The sequence below is a fragment of the Ochlerotatus camptorhynchus genome, unplaced genomic scaffold, assembly GCF_037179485.1.
Source record: "Ochlerotatus camptorhynchus isolate MF236.1 unplaced genomic scaffold, CSIRO-AGI_Acam_v1.1 ptg000189l, whole genome shotgun sequence".
NCBI classification, from domain to species: domain Eukaryota; kingdom Metazoa; phylum Arthropoda; class Insecta; order Diptera; family Culicidae; genus Ochlerotatus; species Ochlerotatus camptorhynchus.
In genome coordinates this window covers 873,384-890,383 of record NW_027040679.1, presented here as the reverse complement: position 1 = coordinate 890,383, position 17,000 = coordinate 873,384, and the positions used below count along the sequence as shown (strand labels likewise).

The 17,000-nt window shown below is 38.4% G+C and overlaps 1 protein-coding gene across 1 annotated transcript in view; it reads left to right on the top strand.

Moving 5' to 3' along the window:
* LOC135702253 (coiled-coil and C2 domain-containing protein 1-like) overlaps positions 1-16,601 on the top strand; it is a 31,430-nt gene extending 14,829 nt beyond the window's left edge. Inside the window, exons 3-6 of the mRNA XM_065223286.1 lie at positions 11,272-11,915; positions 11,972-12,123; positions 15,560-15,650; positions 16,165-16,601. Of these exons, the coding sequence (XP_065079358.1) occupies positions 11,272-11,915; positions 11,972-12,123; positions 15,560-15,650; positions 16,165-16,284 (1,007 nt within the window). The 3' untranslated portion in view covers positions 16,285-16,601. The remainder of the gene's footprint in view (positions 1-11,271; positions 11,916-11,971; positions 12,124-15,559; positions 15,651-16,164) is intronic.
* The last annotated feature ends 399 nt before the right edge of the window (positions 16,602-17,000 follow it).

Sequence of the window (17,000 nt, the reverse complement as noted above, 5' to 3'; positions counted from 1 at the left end):
CCTGGGCGACTTGAGCGTTAAGATCACCGATGACGATTTTGACGTCATGGCTTGGGCAGCTGTCGTATTTCTGTACCAGCTGCGCATAAAAAGCGTCTTTATCGTCATCGTCACTTGCTAAGTGAGGGCTGTGCACGTTTATTATGCTGACATTGAGGAAACGGCCTTTGATCCTCAACTTGCACATTCTGCTATCGATTGGCCACCACCCAATCACGTGCTTCTGCATTTCGCCCATCACGATGAAAGCTGTACCCAGCTCATGTGTATTGCCGCAGCTCTGGTAGATGGTATAACCATAGAGGTAACTCTAAGACCACTGGGTCCCGAAGAAAATCATTATTATTTTTGGCTCACTCAGTACCAGAACAACGGTCCCAAGCAGTCCCAAGCTATTTCACTCACCCCTGCATGTTCTGCATGAATCCACACACCCCTGATGTTATCTGTCAAACTTTCATAGCGAATCAAAACAAACATAGTGTAGTAATAGAATTTCAACTAGAATAGGGTACGTTAATCGTTTGCTTGGGACCAATAGGCTACTAAAGTGGTGAGCCAATTTAAAATCGTTAGTTTCGTATTGATTGTTGGTATAACCATCCCTATACGTATGTACCGACGATCCCTTCCAGTAAACCTCCTGCAGCGCTACGATGTCGAACTAACGGAAATTGAGAGACTTGCAGTTCCATGTTTCGAGTTTCCAATCGTTAGTCCGTTTCCGTTGCTTGGATCTATGCCGATTGTTCCGGTCCGTATTTACATTGCTTGCTTCCTGTACTTTTGTTTTTTTTTTACGGCTGGCTTGTAGGGCCTACACCAACCCCCATTGTCTCGCCGGGGGACCATCGTGCACAGCACTGTTTAGAGTCCCACCCTGGCACCAGTACGTTGATCAGTCGCTCCTAACATGAAGAATAGACGCCGTTTTAAGCCGCACATCCATGGTGAACAGACGCTCGAAAATTGCACTCACCGGAGAGAGGAGTCCCCCCCTTCCCTGTCAGCATACGACCAAGGTCCCACCCGATCTTCCCTATGGTTACTCGTATCCCAGCCGGCACCGCGGGGAGTTAGGGATAGGAGTTACTGGACAAAAGGCTAAGGACCGCTAGTGGGGTCTATGTTATACCTGAAGATACGCGAAGTATCATACGCATTGTCCAGTCGTTTACCAGCCAAGCTTGCTGACAGCTGCATACATGGTTTGAAAATGGGTATTTTTAACCCATTAATGGGTTTTCACGAAACACCGTGTAGCTATGCGAAAATCACGAACGAAATGAAAATAAAAGTTTCCGAACGAGATGTGCGAAATGATTCCGAAAGAGAGAAAGAGAATTCCAATTTTGCTCTCTCAACCTATTTCACAAAAAATCGAGAAACAAGCTAGGTAGCTGAGGTTCTTGTCTCCTACGTCATGTTTCGTCGCGGAGTATAATGAAATCCGACTGTGAGCATGCATAAGGGCCTATACGCGATGATCGATTCTCTTCGTCAATTTTCTCTTTTGTTAATAACTCGCTAGATTTAACGTTTCTTGGTGCGTTTGCTGTTGCTTTTGATAGCCAATATAACCTGTTACTACTCTGCATTGAACAAATTCTAGAAAATTGTTTCGCTTAGCTGTAGCAATGCAAAGAGAAAATCGATGAAGAGAATCGATCATTGCCTATTCGCCCTTATGCATGCTCACTGTCGAATTATCTGGCTTAATTTCTGCCACTCTGCTAATGTTTTCTATTTTCTAGATTAGGTGTTATTCTTTGGTGTTATGCATGATTATATTTAAGTTGCATTTGTCTTTTTCGTCAATGATAAACGCCATGAGAAATCGTGGCTTTAATGAAAACATAATTAAATGGATTGTGGAGATGCTATCCAAAAGAGAAATATCAGCTAATCTTGAAGATGCACTAGTAAAAGTAACAGCTGTAAAAGGCTGTCCTCAAGGAGAAGTTCTTTCTCCACTTCTGTGGTCTCTGGTAGTTGATGATCTTCTTTTAAGGTTAAAGCATCAAGGATTTGAAGTAATCGGATTTGCTGACGACATTGTTATTATAGTTCGCGGAAAATTTGATAAAATTGTATTTGATAGAATGCAAAAAGCCTTAAAATTCACACTATCATGGTGCACACAAGAAGGACTAAACATAAATCCTACGAAAACATCAATTGTACCCTTTACCAAAAGGCGTAAAGTTTCTACCACTGATATTAAACTAGGAGATGTTAAATTATCACTGTCGTCAGAAGTTAAGTATTTGGGAGTAATCCTAGATAGTAAACTCTGCTGGAACAGACATATGAAACAACAAATAGAAAAAAAAAACAACAAATGCTTTTTGGGTCTGTAAAAGATCATTTGGTAAAAAATGGGGTCTAAAGCCGAAGATGATCTACTCGGCTATTGTTAAACCCAGAATCACTTATGCATCACTAATCTGGTGGCCGAAAACCAGACAACAAACGGCACAAGTTAAATTGAACAAGTTACAAAGACTTGCTACTCTTTCCATTACTGGAGCAATGCGTAGTACTCCTTCGAAGGCATTAGATGCTCTACTCAATATTCTTCCTTTACATCAATTTATTCAAATGGTTGCAATGAAAAGTGCTCTGAGGCTCAAACGGTCCATGAATTTCTTTGATGGAGATCTTATCTGAGCATTTTAAAAGAGTTTCAAATAAGTCCACTAATTTTAAAGAATGACAGGGCTGATAGCGGGTCACTTTTTAGTGACTTTGTCACTTTTTTTAAGGTGGTCACTTCAAAGTCTCTATTTTCGTCAAAAAGTCACTAAAGTCACTTTTTTTAAAGCGAAGGAGGCGCTCAACAAAGAACGCAAAATATTTTTCTTGAAAAAAAAAAAATTTCAATCATAAAATCTTTTTCAGTGCACCTAGTGCACTCAGTGCACTCAGCTCTGTTTAGGAATATCGATCAATTCTTTTTCGCTTTGACAGGTTAAATGTTGACTGAAGTTCACTTCTATTCGGGCCTACGAAATATGGCGCACAGGTTGACAGATCCTTATGGGGATTTTCTGTGGAGTGAATGAATACGAATGATTCACACAAGGAGTAAAGAGTTCTAGCATATGAAGATGAGTGAGATTAATGTTATTCTTACTCTTTCTGGCGAAAAATTCGCCCAAACATACCGCCGAACAATGAGGTGTCCGCTTTCTTTTATTCGTTAATAAAATAAAATTCCGCAGTGAAAACAACGACAAGATAAATTTCATAAAACATAACCCCACCTAGTGCGTTTTTTTATTGAGCACTACTTTTTCGGTAGCTTTCCAAATGGCGGAAATGGTCGTAAAACTGCGCTTTTGCATTGCATCGGCTTGAGGTGTTCGGCGCACTTTTTCCTTGCCTCATAAGGAATACGCTAAAGTGACAAGACGTCCCGGATTCGCCTTCCTGTCCCGCATTACCAAATGTCCTGCAAAACGTCCCACATTATCAAGTGTCCCGGAAATTGCCTAGCGTTCGAAATGTTGCTTTTGGTTTTTCGTTAGTGTATTTTTGGTTGTTTCGATTCCATCATTTCTACGGGCTTCTTCAACGTAGTCCTAAATCCTGGTTTCGGTTTATTTAGACCTATAAAAAAACCACAGCACGGCTACGTCTAGTTTCCAAGGTGAAGATACAGTCCGCAGGATATTAATGTTTTCCTTAGTCAAATTGTGCCCCTTTTTAACGATATGTTCTGCAACCTTGGATTTAAATTCATAATGAAGTCCTTTATCCATCTCTTTGTTAGCCTTTTTTACCTCTGCGATGTGTTCCTTAAACCTTGTTTCCAAAGTCCTTTTCGTCTGACCAATGTAGATTTTATTGCAATCTTGACAAGAGATTTTGTAGACTCCGGCTTTCCCTAAGACATTTATTGAATCTTTAGTTGAACCTAACAGTGACTTCAGCTGATTTATCCTACTGCTGAATACTAAATCTAGGCCAAAACTTCTAAACTTTGAAATCAAAGGGATTCCGTTAAGAGGTTCGACAAATTTAAAGGATTATATATTGTTGAAATAAACTGACGCAAGGTAAATAATTTTGAAGTTCTCCCAATGATCTTCTCTGAACTTCATTAATATCTACGGAACTTCTTGAAGTGATGAGTACTTCTATAAAGTTCTGAGGGCTTCCCTCTAAAATTGTCGTGTACTGCATGTTTCGTTGAAGTGAATTACTGAAGTCTAAGAAATAAGAACATTTATAAAGCTATTAAATATTTTAATAAATTAATTTCACATAATGAAGGATTATTCATCTTCTCAGTGAGAAAAATATAAGTGAGTTTATATAGTAATATAATTGGTTAAGTATAACTAAACTGTTTTGTTTTTTTGAGAAAAACTAATTGTTGCACCAAAATAAAATATCTTTAGAATACGGGGATGTTGTTGTACGGTAGCGACACCTACTTGAGTTAAGAGAAGAATCAGAAATATGTAAAAAAAGTGAGTTGCACGAAAATACCTGTTTTCGTTTCAATATTTTGAGTCCATATTAATAGTTTTTATGTGTTTTTTAGGTGAAGTGGCTATGTTCAACCTTTCCCTAATAAAAATTGTATGGTTAATTTGCTTAACGACGTGTTTTGGGTATCATCCAAACCATTTGTGGAATAGTTCAATGATTTGGGTTTCATGTATAAAATCAATGATTCCATGGAGCATTGTTGAATAACGAGGCGATTTGTGAATCGATGATTTTTGTGTGTTTAATTGTGTGTCCAAACTTCAATTTTTAGAAAATTATACAACAACAAGGATATGGCTGAATTAGAGCTGGCTCAAGCCATGGTTGATGGTGTCGAGTCAGTGCGCAAAAAGCAAGCGTCGCAAAAACGAGCAGCTGACAGCATGGAGGAAATAGTCAACAAGAAGAAAGCAACTGTTATAACTAACTACTTCGGAAAGAAGTAGTACTAATTTCCCTATTTTGGATCCTCTATTAGCTTTCACTAGATTCATGTACTATTCATTGTTGATTTTAAACTGTTTATTAATAAGGTGAACGTTAACCTGATACTTTAACTAGTCAAATATATTGGTTCCATGCAATCTGCATTCAAAGTTGAAGTCATCATTACGTTTTTGTGGACCACTCAGTGTTCGCTGAAGGATTGTTTACGTTCTGATGATGGATGATAACAAACTTTTACTGGAAAACAAGGAGAAATTCATACTAATCAAAGAATCTAATCTCGGCACAGAAGCACAAGATAAGGTTGAATCACATTAAATTCAACCCAGAAATAGACATTCATTTTACATTTTTTTTGCAAAAAATGTTAATTAAAACAGGTGGTTCACTATGGGATGCTGAAAGCTTTAGGGTTTTAATTTGGAACATCTGACTATATGTTAGATTTTGCTGTGCTTCCGTAATTGGTAATTTTCCGATTGATTTAATCAATATTTTTCATAAAATAGATACTGAAGAGTTGTGAAAGGAAATGGATTTTAACGGATAATCGCTCCAGTTTTTCTGACCAATTACAATAATACCAATAGTGCACTAAACGAAGCGGTCAAATTTAATAAGAGGCGTAATGCATTAGGAGATGCCATTAGATAACGAATAGTATTGCGAACTCAAAGCTGACAAAAACTCATATGGGACTGATGTGCAGCCCAGCCTGTAAGAAAACTGACAACATATCCCAAGTAGCATTTCTTGTTTTATTGCACTCTATTAGTGGTTATTGAGATCAATTTCATAAAACCGCCAATAAAATTAATAGCTCCAGCACAACCTTTTGATAACCGCTATAAGATCGTCATACAGCTTAGTGGACCACTCTTGATAAGGTTTATAAAGCATGTTTGAGAATCACAATAAAGCTGTCTTAAAACCTTTTGTCAGGAAGCCTCATACTCTACAAAAGGTTCTCATAGCCTCTATAAGAGTAATATTGTATCCAAGCAGTTTTATTACGCTTTGGTGAAAATCAGCTATAAAGCCAATTTAATTTTTATTGGCTTCAAAGCAACCGCCATAAATTAGCTTGTTGTTGTTCTGTTCTGCTGAAACTTTTTTTCCAAATGGAAATCTTTAGCGGTAAAAATAGGTTTGAGTGTTGGTGTCAAGATCACCATGCAATCAATTTTGTTTCATGGCGACATTAGTGAAAATCTTAAAGAAAATATATTACTTTTTAGAAGTTCCAAAACATATGCGCTTGAAATGTTATCGTGTATATTGAGATAATATGAGCGTTAAATAAATGCGCCTCCAAAATAATTCAAGTTAACAAAAACGATTGTTTCAGAAATCAAATGAATTTGATGGAATTACCTTAATTTTACAGAAAATTGATCTCAATACATAAATTCATACCAATGCACACTGGAAATCATTTCGGATCTCTTATTTAGCCATTATTTTATTGAAATTTCTTGGATTTTATTCCAAGGCTAATGGCATTTTCATAATGACAATATGGCGACAGAGGACAGCAGGCAAGAAAAACACCAAGCGCAATTTCTTAAAATGTCTAATGCTTACATTGCACACTGGGTCAGGAATGCAACCTAGCGGATCAAAATTAATAACTCCGAAACGAAGCATTTCCGCGACTTGGTGTCTTCGGCAAAATTTCTCGTCATAATAAGGACCATCTATTGACATAAACAAATAGTTCAAAACTCTTCCGGAGACTTGATGTTTTGGGCAAAGTTGTTTATCTTGACAAAATAAACAGCTATTTCAAAGACGTTAAATTTCCACTGTCTACTGGTTCCAAGTTATATGGAGTTAAAGAAAAAAATGTCGAAAATATGGTTTTTTTCTGTTTTGGTTTTTTTTGCTTACAGCTTTATAATGTTTTATTATTCTCTTATGCAAATACACTAAATAAATAGCTTTTGTGAAGAAACATACTGGATTAAGCTTCAAATTTCAAAAATATTGTTGAAAAAACGAGAAAAAAAAACACAATTTTTGAACATTAATATTTCCCAAAGCGCAAAAAATCGCAACTTTCTCTTTCGTTGATAAGTTATTCACAGAACCGTTTCTTGATGTGTTTGTCGTATTGAATGCTAGATAAAAGCTTCTTTTATCGATTTAAGTGCTGAAAATACCTGGGAATGTCTTTACATGACCGTGGGGATGCAAAGAGAAAGTTGACGAAGCGAATCTGTCAATATTACTTAGAACCTAATGCAATGTTCAGCTTGAATTCATTTTTTTATATGAGGGCAAATGTATATTCCTATTCTACGGGTGCAACCAATAAATTTTACAAACATTTAGAAAAGTTTTGAATGGTACATTAACCTTTATGAAAAGTTATGCGTGATTTCAACCTTTTTGCCCTAGGACTGTCACCATTTCGACCAAGATTCGACCGTGTCACCCCATGTATATGCGAGTGAGACGTATACACGAAATGTTTTCATGCTCATGCTAACAATTTTGTTGATTTTCTTTGCGCTCCGCTTGGAAGTACCGGAAAGTTTTGATTCTTTTCTATGTTGTAAAAATAAACCACCTATTTACATTTCTGACAAGTCGCAACTGAATGCTTATAATTGTTTTAAAATAACTGTTTCATGGCCAACTAGTTTTATTGCGCTTATTTATAAAGCAACGAAAGGATTAATTTTTTGGTTTTATAAGGGTAATTTATATTACTTTTTTGTATACTTCAAAGCAATCATAAAACCTTTCATAAGTGAAAATAGCATAAGCATCAGTTGGTTTTTTAATTAGCTTTATAGGGGTTTTGTAGATAGCTATAAGAATGTTTCATGACTTGCATTGTATATGACCGTCATAAAGCTGTTGGTAATGGTTGCAGCTGCAATAAAACCTTTATAAACTTGGAATATAGCCAAGCAGCTCTAGATTTGTTACTTGGGATAAGTGCTTGTATACAATACCAACCGAGGGTCACAGTCTCGCCATTCAACGCTCAAAGCTTGAGGGTATTTGTTCAAATGAAATACTATATGGATGCGCATGAAAGCTAGTAGAATTGCCAGTCTTCTTGGTACGTTGTGTTCCATCGAACAGCTGAAATTTAGATGTGTTTTCCTGCAGATGAAGACGGATTATATAGGTTGTTGTATTATAAAACACGCAAAAAACCATACAATAGCGATTGTTTTTATTAACGATAATTATAATGAATTTTCATAGCATAATATTTAAAATGTAACACACATTTTGGGCAACAATTATGAATTGGAACAGGTTTACTGAAAAAAGGATTTATCTTGAAAATTGAACAAAATGAAAGAGTAGCCAGCAGCAGGCTAGTGTAAAAATCAATCACTCATGTCTGTTTACAACAGATACCGATCATACAAGAACAAATACTACTAATATTGACAAAATGCTTAAAATCTTCTTATACATTTTTAAATTGGAGCTCAATAAGTTCTTCTTGGGTCTCCTTTTTTGGTCACTTTTTGTGCTTTAAAAGTCACTTAATGGTCACTTTTTTACTCATTTTAGTCACTAAAATCACTATTTTTGGATATATTTGGTGCTATCAGCCCTGAAGAATGAAGACTGGATGTTAAAGCGTAACAACTTCAATCACCAATTCAAAATTCCTGAAGTGACTCGTTATGATTGGAATACAGGAGGGCCATCTTTTCGTCCTGGGTCAATAGTATTCTATACGGATGGATCGAAACAAGATAATCACCCCTATTCTGTATTTCGTTTCGAACGAAATGCTCATACAAAAAAATATTTTTTTGTATGAGAATTTCGTTCGAAACGAAATACAGAATAGGGGTGAATATGGTTGGGGCTGGAATAAGTGGTCCTGGGATCAGCCTATCGGTGCCAATGGGAAAATGGCCAACAGTGTTTCAAGCTGAAATATATGCCATCCTAGAATGTGCCACGATTTGCTTAAAAAGAAATTGTAAAAATGCAAACATATGTATTTGTTCAGATAGTCAAGCAGCGTTGAATGCTCTAAAGTCCAAAACTTGCATTTCAAAACTGGTTTGGGAATGCACTAAGCTATTGCAGCATTTGTCCTACTGTAATAAGGCTAACCTATACTGGGTTCCTGGTCATTGCGGAATCGAAGGGAACGAAAAAGCTGATCAATTGGCTAAAGTGGGATCATCAATGCAATTTATTGGACCTGAACCATTTTTAGGATTATCTTTATGTGCTCTTAAAATGGAGTTCAATAACTGGGAAAGAATAAAGGTACAGTGCAACTGGAATAATACCTTAAATGCCCGGTTATCAAAACGTTTCATAGAGCCCAACGCTTTGCACACATAAAAACTGCTGACCTTATCGAAACACGATTTGAGTACATATACTGGTTTGGTTACAGGACACTGTCCTAGTAAATATCACCTTAAACTTATCGGAAAAGTTGATGAAGACAGATGCCGTTTTTGTAAACTAGAGAGTGAGAGCTCTAAACATTTGCTGTGTGACTGCGTTGCACTATTTCACAAACGACGTATGTATCTAGATAAGGGGCTTATGGAACCCTGGGAAATCTGGGCTGCTTCTCCCAATCAAGTTATACATTTCATAAGGAATGCATTACCTGTTTGGGATAATTGCCAACAACAGTAGTGGTGGTTGCTCATATAAATAACATCTTGCCATTGCGTTACGGCAAAATCAAAAGATGATACACCACAATAGATCAAAGTTATGGTCGCGGTGGTATTATGTCCCCAACACAGGAAAAAAAAGTTGCATAGAAGTAAGAGCTACCCGTGGAAGTACACTGGAGTCGCTTTTTACGCGGGTGATACGTCCCGCGTAAAAAAAACCACGTAAATTCCGGAATCCGCGTAAAAAAAACCGCGTAAAAAAAGACAGTGTAAAAAAAAAACCGCGTACAAAAAGACAGTGTATAAAAAAACCGCGTAAAAAGCGACTCTAGTGTATAACGATAAACCGCGTAAATTCTGAAATCCACGTAAAAAAAAACCAAAATCCGCGTAAAAAAACCGTGTAAATTCCGAAATCCGCGTAAAAAAAAACCGCGTAAAAAGCGACCGCGATCTAACAACCATGTGAATTTCACTTAGCTTTCATGTGATGACATAGCTAAAAATCTCACCACAAAATCACATGAATATTATGAGGCCGATGAAATTCATATGAAAAATCATATAGAATCAACGCGATCTCATAAATGTTATGTGAAATTTAGATGAATTCCATTAATTTTGTTTATGGATGAAAATCCTTTTGCGATTCCAATGGAAACTACATAAAAACTATTTTCGGTGTATGCACTTGGGATGCATTTAATACACATTTATAAGGTTTTCACTTTCTGTAACTCTTGGTTTATTATGCATACTTTCCGATAGATGTCACCGCGCACCAACAGCAGTGACATCTAATGAAAAATTAATGCAGAAGCTTGACAAAATGGTTGATTGAAGACATTAGGTTTGTTCCCGTACATGCTTTTTTTATTTGTAACCCCCCCCCCCCCCATAATGTTCGATGGGTGGTACCGTCTACCTACCGCCATTTCTCAACAGTCTTTAGACCAATTAAGCTGACTTTTTGTAAGTGGTAAGCTTGTGGTTGACCTTAATCACATACAAATCAGCTCAGTTGGTTGAAAGATTGTTGAGAAATGCCGGAGTGTAGACGGCACCACCCATCGCGAGAATCGGGGATTCCTGTATTATTGTCTTACAGCAACTTACAGCAAAAGCAAGTACGGGAACAAACCTATTATTTTTGATATCGTAGATTTTGTATGTCTTTAAATTAATTTGGTATCTTTCAATGACTCTTGATTACTTTTTCGAAGGGACGTATCAGCTGTTGTAAACAATGCATTTGATCGTCGATTTGGCGTAACTGGTAGCTTTCCCACGTATGCTAACACTACCATCAGATAGGGGAAATTTTCCCCTACCTGATATAGTGGTGTTAGTATGCGTTGGCGAGTTATCAGTTACGCCAAACCGACGATCAAAGGCATTGTTTACAAAAGCTGATACGTCCCTTCGAAAAAGTAATCGAGAACTGTTGATTTTTTAAATTGGAATATTACTGATATAGTATGACACAGTATGGATGATAATTCAACCCTAACGGCATTTGGCAATAATTGTCCTAATGACCTACCACAACAGAAACATATCTGCCCTTCTCTATTTTGAATCCAAGCTACGCTATTGAAAAGCTTTAAAGAACATGACTGCAGGAATAAGTTTCAATCCAGCCTACTAAAGCATCTCGGAAGCAGAGCATCACGGTTTTAATTCTCTCACTCAATTCCAGGTCCCAGCAAGGTAGCGAAATCGCCCCAAACACAGAACGAGAAACAGATTGTCCTTCTGCTGGAGCGCCAGAAGGAATTCCGCCAGGCGGCCGTCGAGGCGAAGAATGCCGGTGAGCTAGAGGAAGCCAAGGAATACCTTCGAGTGTTCAAGGGTTTGGAAAAGTTGATCGATACCGCCCGCGGGGGAATCCCGATCGATATGAACACCATTCCGATAGCACCTTCCAAGCGATCCTCGCTGGAGGACTCCTTCACGGTCGTTGCCCAAGAGGATTGCACTCCAGCGGACGATGCGGATGTAGATCTGAACACGCGTCTAGAGGAGCAACTGTCGAAGCAGCTGATTATGTGTAGGAACACTAGGGATCATCACCGGGCGATGGGCGATGTGGCCGGTACGAATCGATTCGAGAATCTAGCTCTTAGTGTTCAAAAGGATCTGGACTTTGTGAGATTGGCACACAGAAAGCAACTACCGGTTCCGAAGTTCCACTACGAGATGAAGCAGTTTAACGTAGTCAAGTGTAATACGGAATTAACCGACAACGAAGTTGAGGTTATGATAGTTAGGGGTATCAACTATAATGTTCCTAACCCGAAGGAGGTGGATACGTACGTGAAGCTGGAGTTTCCATATCCGCAGGTGAGTGTGCATGAAGATTTGATTTTTATCACCTTTCAAATGGTTTTAATCGGCAGGATGATCCTTTAAAAGCGAAAACCGGCATCGTAAAAGACAGCGACAATCCGGAGTATAACCACCGACAGAGCATCGAAATTCATAGAAGTCAACGTGCGTGTCAGCGGATATTCAAAAGACAGGCGCTCAAATGTGAAGTTTTTTCCAAAGGGTGAGGATTCTAATCTATTCTAAATTTTCATGCACATGTCCTTCTCCGTGGACATGAAAGTTTAATCGAATCAAATTGCATTTTACCGTTTGACGAAAAGTGTGAACGGACAGCACTGGAGAAGAATGAAAACTTTCAAACGCATCTAGCACCTCAACCTCTGTCGTCGCATCACAACATGTACAAGCACTTCTCTGTGCACTATTCATTGTCTGTCCTGCCCGTCATTCTCGTCAAAAGCCTGTGTGCGTCGTGTGTTGTCGACAGATGGATACAGGATTGGAACTCTGGCTCATGAAACGCAAAAAAATATCTAACTGTATAGGGTTACCATAATTCCGCGATTGCGATTTTATTAAAATTTATTTTTTTCCATACAAAAGCGGATGATAGCTTCCTACAAGTTCGCCTCAATTCTAATCATATAATAAAGTCCCATATGCAAAAAGTAGGCATTGAGAAAATGGCAGTCGAATTAACGAACTTTGATTTTTTTTTTCCTTTAGTAGGGAGATTTTTAGCCAACTGGGAAATTGCGAAAGTTACGAACTGCAATCATTATTTTTGACGTAGAACTACGTCTGTGATTTCTATATGGGGGTACACTTTGTAAAAACCGAAGATGGAACATTTAACGAAATTATGAAAGATTTTGAACGTTAATAACTCAGCTGCCCCTGGACTAATTTCCATAATTTTCTCACCAATCGATCAGAAATATGTCCACGCATCGATAACAATGCTTCCAACTTCCAACAAGAAACTATAGAAAAAGTGGTAAATGTCAAGCATTGTCCAAAAGCGTCGAAATAACTAACAAATTCACGAATTACGTACATGCATATGATGCTTCCCCAACACAGTCATCAGAGAATCGTTTCTAGACGAAACAAGGTGAAGTGGCATTCGCTTGCGATCTTCGGGCGTGTGCGAATAGGGAGGATGCAATTGCGTAACATTTTGCACACTCATCGACATATTCAAAACAACATGCCCCAACGACCACACAAAATGCTCTCCAGAGTTGTAATCTTGTAACCAAACTTGGAAGCAGGGGTGCAAGTGATTTTGATCGATTCTTTTCATCGACTTTCTGTTTCGTTAATAACTCGACGGCAAACACATTCATTGATACGTTTGTTTTCCTGGATGATAGAAGAGCATAGCAGAAATAGTGCGAAATAGGTTAGTGATGCCATGGTCATCAAAAGAGGAAATCGATGAAGAGAATTGACTTTCACCCCTCTGCTTTGAAGCCCCTCAATTCAGTCGTCGTCATAGCAATGAAAACTAGCATCGCACCGCTTTTGGTTCATGGGTTACACTTTGTTGGTTGCAATTCTACTGGTGGAGGACCACAAAAAAACATGAAATTACACTGTTTTCTAGGGATGCCTCCAATTATTCGATTAACGATTAATCGTTAAGATTTTTCCAGCTGTTCGATGAAATATTTATCGAATTTTCAATTATTCGAGCGCGTAACCGACATCCCTTCTTATTTCTACTCGTTTGATGTAGCGCAGTAGAGAAAATAAATAAAAGTACTAATTTATCTGAACAGGCCTAGAGAAGAACCATGACGTGAAAAAGGATCATAAATTCGCCGAAAAAAGTGTTGAGCGTCTTTCTGCTAAAGCTAAGATTTACCAACTTGTTGAGAGAAGGAGTTTGACGATAAAAACTAAAAAGGGTAGGGGCTTTAGCTGGGTGGACACTGATATTCTGCGGCCTTCCAAACTGTCGCAGACACCAGTTCAACCCCTGTCCAGCAGCAGACGGGCCGAGACTCTTGCGAGTGCCCAATCATTGAACCGAAGAATATGGGATTGTCCGGTCCGATCCAGCTGCCTACACGTCATCATCATCTTCCAACGGCTTTAAGCGTGTACTACAATTGGCCCTTTTCAAGGTCACCAAGATTTTCCAAAAGAGTTAAGTTTCTGAACATGGCCCAACTAAAATTCATATCAAAAGGTTTTCGCTCAAATTCCTATTCCTACACAAAACACAAGCTCCTGCTGCCGTTAACAAATAACATTTATTATATAAGACCACGTAGTCCTACGTCACCATTACGTACAACCTTATATGGCTGTCCCTTGTAGTTTTATCTAGATAAAAAAATCCTATGGTTTTGACAGTTCGGATCACTGCACATTTACGATTTTCGGACATAAGTCAGAATTAAGTGTCATGTCGGTTTGTCGGTGCCAAATTTCATGAACCCGGGACCGTACTCGAGCGGAACTATCCTCTTCAGAACTTTCTCTTGTTAATCAATTATCACACTAAAGCCTCATGTTGGTATTAGTACAGGCTTTTCAACCAACTCTGACTTGATGTTGTTTTCACATTTTTCACTATCAAAGTCCGTAGTTTTATCACATACACTCAGGTCTTTTTTTACACGGGGGATATGTACCGTGTAAAAAAGCCGTGTAAAAAAAACCTACCAGATTTTGATTTTTCACATGCTTAAATGTTTTGAAAAAATCGGATTTTGATGCCATGTGTAATTATAGCATGCTATGGTCCATATAGACATATTTAAAAAAATTCTGAATTTACACCAAAAATTGTGATTTTTTTAAAGTATGCCATTCGATTACCTATAGCTTGAAACGGATAATGTGATTGTGATGTCGATAGGTTGTATCGTTGTCGAAAAATCGTTAAAAACTTACCGTGTAAATCACGAAAATCCGTGTAAAATGAAAGTAGAAGCCAATTGATAGTGCGTTGTTATTTAAAAATCGACGAATATCCGTATGGGACTGATATGCGATTATAAACAGTATACAACTTATAATTATTTTGGAAATTTTAAAACTGCGCAGAACTAGGCCTTAGTTGCGTACAATTATGGCACTTTACGGTACCTATGTTTTTAAAACCTTTAAAACCAAACGTATAATTTGACGAATTAAAAATATCCCTGCATGCCAACCCTATCCGTAGAGCTGTATTCGCGACTACGAAACATGGCGGACATGGCATTTGCTCTCAAAGATTGACACTGGGCTACGGGATTTTTCAGTGGTGTGACCGAATAAGAAAAAATCCGCCATGTTTCACGCATCCATTAAAGTTTGCTTATGGGATTTCCCCATAGGAGTAAAGAGTTACAGAAGCTTCGTAGACGCGAATAGGAAAATCCTTTTTTGTCAGATTTCCCTATCTAAATACTGTTGTTGTAGGTCAATAGAAGTTTTTCCTTTCTCTTCCGTTCCATTTTCGGTTGCTTATGACGAATCGCATCCTGTGTTAAAACAAAAACCTGCTTCGTCATGATGATGAATCGCGCTGTCCGATGATCCGACGACGACGGCGTTGGCGCCGCTTTCAGATGTTCATGTTGGGGTGTTGGATGCTTCCCGTGCTGCTGTTGTTGTCCATCATCCAGGTCTAGCATTTTTTCATCCTCCTGTTTCAGAGGTTTCCTTCGCTCGGACACCCTCATTGGAACGGTCACGGTGAAGTTGCAGCCACTGGAAACGCAATGCGAGATTCACGATTCGTTCCCGGTAGGTATTTGAATTTTGAAACGCTCTTCTTTATTGTGCCTTTACTGTTCTTACGGGTTCAGAGGGAAAGATTCAATATTAAAGCTTACGTACATTCTTTCATACGAATATTTAGGATGGTTCTACAAAAAATGTACGTAAGCTTTACTGCCCATAAAAGCATAACTGTCCCATATGAATAGGAAATCAAGCAAAGATGGGACAATTATCCTTTTATGGGCAGTAAAGCTTACGTACATTCTTTGTAGAACCATCCTAAATATTCGTATGAAACCTGTTTTTACCAATCTTCAATATTCTTCTCATATTCCTTTGGACAGTGATTAATCAATATCACGTTTCGGAGAAAGCGTTCAGCACATTTCCTCTCAAAACCATGCTCAAACAGCTAGTAAACAGATTCAATTTCTCACACTTCTCACACTGATGCATATTTTTTTGTTTCTACCTTCTCATTTTTCCTTCTCCGTTTTGTCCTGCGTGTGTCCTGCGGTTGGCATCTCACTCTCTACAGCTGATGGACGGTCGTAAAACAGCCGGTGGCAAACTGGAACTGAAGATACGTGTCCGGAATCCGATCCTGACAAAGCAGATCGAGCAGATAAACGAAAAGTGGCTGATTATCGATGCATGAGTTGTTACCCAGCACTAGGATGCATTTGATACGCGCGATGCTAAGGCCATGCCGGCGGGTGACGTGGAGAGATTGACTGGTGATGCTAGTAAAAAATGTAATGGAATCTAAACAACTATCACACATGGCAGCAGAACATCGAGCGGTTGCAGTTGCAGATTTCTCGTTCTGTACTGCGTGCTACGCGAAACAATCGAAATGAGGAAATAGCGCTTTAAGCTTCTGTTGAATGTTGAAATAGGCGGAATGTTTGTAAAATTGTGTGTTGACTGAGTTAGTCAGTTTGTGATGAACGATAGGATAGCTTTACGATGTGATGCGTATCTTAGACGAAAATAAAAAGTGCTTATGTTATACATTATAAGCATGTTGTTTTTTTTTCTCAATAGTTGATCACATCATCTAGTTGACTTATCTCGACCTCCTGCAATGAGTTTATCGAAAGGTTCACTTCGTCACACTTATTTATTATCTTTCCTATGTAGGGGGAGGTAGCTCATCGATTCTTCCAGTTCGCCTCCTAGCATCGTGCTATAAGGTACCAGGCGATAACCAGGGTAGTTGATCGATAGCTCGATGACGTCATTTCGTTGGCGTCTGCAATGGGAAATTCTCATAGCAGGCGTTGACGATGGGACGTTGTCGAGTTGTTGAATAGCAACTATCGTGGTAACTCACCGATTACCTGTCGATCTGCCAAATTTGGAAAGACGTCT